The following is a 5,000-nucleotide window of genomic DNA, read 5'->3' as shown; positions in this document are numbered from 1 at the left end:
GATCACAAAACACCCAGAGGAAAATAAGTATGAACTCACACACTCTGTCCATCCATCCATCCATCTTTCTTTCTGTCTACACTCATTTTTATTTATTTTTACATATTTACTAAACTTACGTACACTATATTACCAAAAGTATTGGGACACCCCTCCACATCACTGAATGCAGGTGTTCCACTCACAGGTCAAGTCATCTTCATTTATATAGTGCTTTTAACAAGATTGTTTCAAAGCAGCTTTACAGAGATAAACCGATACTTTATTATTTTATTTAATGTTTATTTGACAGGGACAAATGCATAGAACATTGCTTTATAAAGAATATAAAGTAAATGCCATGCATACAGGTTTATAGCCATGACTAATTTGCAATTGTCCCTGGTTAGGCTTGTAAAATTAAAACGTATAATTTAAGGTAACAGATTGTTTTGGCTTTATAGCGGTTCTTGAATAAAGTTATTTTCCAGCTATAGTTAGTTTTGATTGATTCTCTTCCGTCGAAAGGATCATTAGTTATTAAATTAGGGACCGCTAAGACGACAGCGTTCTCTCTACACAGACTTTAAACTGAACCTGTGAGAAACACTGATGCTCACGTGCGCATCAAGAATTAATTCTATAGTTATGTGTGTTTGAATATATGTGCGCATGTTTGTAATTCTCTACAAACCAAGCCTTAAACTACTTGTCCTGCCTATACATTTGATACAGAATTTTATTTTATTTTATCACTATGGGGAGATATTCTCCACAACGCTTTATCTGTAGAGTGGTAAAGGGATCCTCCATAGGGAGAGGCTAGTTGGCACTTCAGCACTGCGGTGTCATCGGGTCCAGGCGAAGGTCCTTCCTCAGATCTGGAGTGTGTGTGTGTGTGTGTGTGTGTGTGTCCAGGCGAAGGTCCTTCCTCAGATCTGGAGTGTGTGTGTGTGTGTGTGTGTGTGTGTCCAGGCGAAGGTCCTTCCTCAGATCTGGATCCGGCAGGCTGCGGGAAAACCTCGGGATAAACAAAGACACTAAAATTAGCGTAGATGCCATTCTTCTTATGATGTAACGAGTACATCAGGATTTAAGGGAAGTGTTCCCAGTTCCGGCGGATCTAATCTATGCAGCCTAACATTGAGTTATAGAAGTCTATAATGTGTTATGTGGTGTACAGGTGTATACATCGGGTATAAATAAATGTGAAAGAACGGTCCGCTCTCAGGAGCTCAGTGAACTCAAGCGTGGGACCGTGATCAGTTGCCACCTGTACAATAAGTACATTTTCTAACTACTAAATATTCCACGGTTACTGTTAGTGGTATTTTAACAAAGTGGAAGCAATGGGAACAACATCAACTCAGCCACGTAAAATCCCAGAGCTGATCCGCACATGCTGTGGTGCAATGTGTGCAGAAGTCAACAGCTAGAGACCTCCAGACTTCTGTGGCCTTCAGATTAGCTCAAGAACATTGTGTTTCCATGGCCGAGCAACTGCATCCAAGCCTTACATCACCAAGTGCAATGTAAAGAGTGGGGTGCAGTGGTGTAAAGAGTGGGGTGCAGTGGTGTAAAGCGTGGGATGCAGTGGTGTAAAGCGTGAGATGCAGTGGTGTAAAGAGTGGGGTGCAGTGGTGTAAAGCGTGGGATGCAGTGGTGTAAAGTGTGGGATGCAGTGGTGTAAAGTGTGGGGTGCAGTGGTGTAAAGAGTGAGATGCAGTGGTGTAAAGAGTGGGGTGCAGTGGTGTAAAGCGTGGGATGCAGTGGTGTAAAGCGTGGGGTGCAGTGGTGTAAAGTGTGGGGTGCAGTGGTGTAAAGTGTGGGGTGCAGTGGTGTAAAGTGTGGGATGCAGTGGTGTAAAGTGTGGGATGCAGTGGTGTAAAGAGTGAGATGCAGTGGTGTAAAGAGTGGGATGCAGTGGTGTAAAGTGTGGGATGCAGTGGTGTAAAGTGTGAGATGCAGTGGTGTAAAGAGTGGGGTGCAGTGGTGTAAAGTGTGGGGTGCAGTGGTGTAAAGAGTGGGATGCAGTGGTGTAAAGCGTGGGATGCAGTGGTGTAAAGTGTGGGGTGCAGTGGTGTAAAGAGTGGGATGCAGTGGTGTAAAGTGTGAGATGCAGTGGTGTAAAGAGTGGGGTGCAGTGGTGTAAAGAGTGAGGTGCAGTGGTGTAAACTGTGAGATGCAGTGGTGTAAAGAGTGGGGTGCAGTGGTGTAAAGCGTGGGGTGCAGTGGTGTAAAGAGTGGGATGCAGTGGTGTAAAGCGTGGGATGCAGTGGTGTAAAGAGTGGGGTGCAGTGGTGTAAAGCGTGAGATGCAGTGGTGTAAAGAGTGGGGTGCAGTGGTGTAAAGTGTGGGGTGCAGTGGTGTAAAGAGTGGGATGCAGTGGTGTAAAGAGTGAGATGCAGTGGTGTAAAGAGTGGGGTGCAGTGGTGTAAAGTGTGGGGTGCAGTGGTGTAAAGTGTGGGATGCAGTGGTGTAAAGTGTGGGATGCAGTGGTGTAAAGTGTGGGATGCAGTGGTGTAAAGTGTGGGATGCAGTGGTGTAAAGTGTGGGATGCAGTGGTGTAAAGTGTGGGATGCAGTGGTGTAAAGTGTGGGATGCAGTGGTGTAAAGTGTGGGATGCAGTGGTGTAAAGTGTGGGATGCAGTGGTGTAAAGAGTGGGGTGCAGTGGTGTAAAGAGTGGGGTGCAGTGGTGTAAAGAGTGAGATGCAGTGGTGTAAAGTGTGGGATGCAGTGGTGTAAAGTGTGGGATGCAGTGGTGTAAAGCGTGGGATGCAGTGGTGTAAAGCGTGGGATGCAGTGGTGTAAAGAGTGAGATGCAGTGGTGTAAAGCGTGGGATGCAGTGGTGTAAAGAGTGGGATGCAGTGGTGTAAAGAGTGAGATGCAGTGGTGTAAAGTGTGGGATGCAGTGGTGTAAAGTGTGGGATGCAGTGGTGTAAAGCGTGGGATGCAGTGGTGTAAAGTGTGAGATGCAGTGGTGTAAAGTGTGGGGTGCAGTGGTGTAAAGTGTGAGATGCAGTGGTGTAAAGCGTGGGGTGCAGTGGTGTAAAGTGTGGGATGCAGTGGTGTAAAGTGTGAGATGCAGTGGTGTAAAGTGTGAGATGCAGTGGTGTAAAGTGTGAGGTGCAGTGGTGTAAAGTGTGGGGTGCAGTGGTGTAAAGCGTGGGATGCAGTGGTGTAAAGTGTGAGATGCAGTGGTGTAAAGCGTAGGATGCAGTGGAGTAAAGTGTAAAGTGTGGGATGCAGTGGTGTAAAGAGTGGGGTGCAGTGGTGTAAAGTGTGGGGTGCAGTGGAGTAAAGTGTGAGATGCAGTGGTGTAAAGTGTGAGATGCAGTGGTGTAAAGCGTAGGATGCAGTGGTGTAAAGTGTGAGATGCAGTGGTGTAAAGCGTAGGATGCAGTGGAGTAAAGTGTAAAGTGTGGGATGCAGTGGTGTAAAGAGTGGGGTGCAGTGGTGTAAAGTGTGGGGTGCAGTGGAGTAAAGTGTGAGATGCAGTGGTGTAAAGTGTGAGATGCAGTGGTGTAAAGTGTGAGATGCAGTGGTGTAAAGTGTGGGGTGCAGTGGTGTAAAGTGTGAGATGCAGTGGTGTAAAGTGTGAGATGCAGTGGTGTAAAGTGTGAGATGCAGTGGTGTAAAGTGTGAGGTGCAGTGGTGTAAAGTGTGAGGTGTAGTGGTGTAAAGTGTGAGGTGCAGTGGTGTAAAGTGTGAGATGCAGTGGTGTAAAGTGTGAGATGCAGTGGTGTAAAGTGTGAGATGCAGTGGTGTAAAGAGTGGGGTGCAGTGGTGTAAAGTGTGGGGTGCAGTGGTGTAAAGTGTGGGATGCAGTGGTGTAAAGAGTGGGGTGCAGTGGTGTAAAGCGTGGGATGCAGTGGTGTAAAGAGTGGGATGCAGTGGTGTAAAGTGTGAGATGCAGTGGTGTAAAGCGTAGGATGCAGTGGTGTAAAGTGTGGGGTGCAGTGGTGTAAAGCGTGGGATGCAGTGGTGTAAAGAGTGGGTTGCAGTGGTGTAAAGAGTGGGATGCAGTGGTGTAAAGTGTGAGATGCAGTGGTGTAAAGAGTGGGGTGCAGTGGTGTAAAGCGTGGGGTGCAGTGGTGTAAAGTGTGGGGTGCAGTGGTGTAAAGCGTGGGATGCAGTGGTGTAAAGTGTGAGATGCAGTGGTGTAAAGTGTGAGATGCAGTGGTGTAAAGTGTGAGATGCAGTGGTGTAAAGTGTGGGGTGTAGTGGTGTAAAGTGTGAGATGCAGTGGTGTAAAGTGTGAGATGCAGTGGTGTAAAGTGTGAGATGCAGTGGTGTAAAGTGTGAGATGCAGTGGTGTAAAGTGTGAGATGCAGTGGTGTAAAGTGTGAGATGCAGTGGTGTAAAGTGTGAGATGCAGTGGTGTAAAGTGTGAGATGCAGTGGTGTAAAGTGTGGGGTGTAGTGGTGTAAAGTGTGAGATGCAGTGGTGTAAAGTGTGAGATGCAGTGGTGTAAAGTGTGAGATGCAGTGGTGTAAAGTGTGAGATGCAGTGGTGTAAAGTGTGAGATGCAGTGGTGTAAAGCGTGGGGTGCAGTGGAGTAAAGTGTGGGATGCAGTGGTGTAAAGAGTGGGGTGCAGTGGTGTAAAGTGTGGGATGCAGTGGTGTAAAGTGTGGGATGCAGTGGTGTAAAGTGTGGGGTGCAGTGGAGTAAAGTGTGAGATGCAGTGGTGTAAAGTGTGAGATGCAGTGGTGTAAAGTGTGGGATGCAGTGGAGTAAAGTGTAAAGTGTGGGATGCAGTGGTGTAAAGAGTGGGGTGCAGTGGTGTAAAGTGTGGGGTGCAGTGGAGTAAAGTGTGAGATGCAATGGTGTAAAGTGTGAGATGCAGTGGTGTAAAGTGTGAGATGCAGTGGTGTAAAGTGTGAGATGCAGTGGTGTAAAGTGTGAGGTGCAGTGGTGTAAAGTGTGGGATGCAGTGGTGTAAAGTGTGAGATGCAGTGGTGTAAAGTGTGAGATGCAGTGGTGTAAAGTGTGAGATGCAGTGGTGTAAAGTGTGAGGT

At 47.1% G+C, this 5,000-nt stretch overlaps 1 protein-coding gene across 1 annotated transcript in view; it reads left to right on the top strand.

Moving 5' to 3' along the window:
• ric3b (RIC3 acetylcholine receptor chaperone b) overlaps positions 1-5,000 on the top strand; it is a 25,879-nt gene that overhangs the window by 3,653 nt on the left and 17,226 nt on the right. The window contains exon 3 of the mRNA XM_079603339.1: positions 1-27. This exon is cut by the window's left edge and continues 55 nt beyond it. Coding sequence (XP_079459465.1) covers positions 1-27 — 27 coding nt within the window. The remainder of the gene's footprint in view (positions 28-5,000) is intronic.

Source organism: Phoxinus phoxinus, assembly GCF_949152265.1.
Source record: "Phoxinus phoxinus genome assembly, chromosome: 25".
Lineage (NCBI taxonomy): Eukaryota > Metazoa > Chordata > Actinopteri > Cypriniformes > Leuciscidae > Phoxinus > Phoxinus phoxinus.
This window is presented reverse-complemented; position numbering and strand designations above follow the sequence as displayed.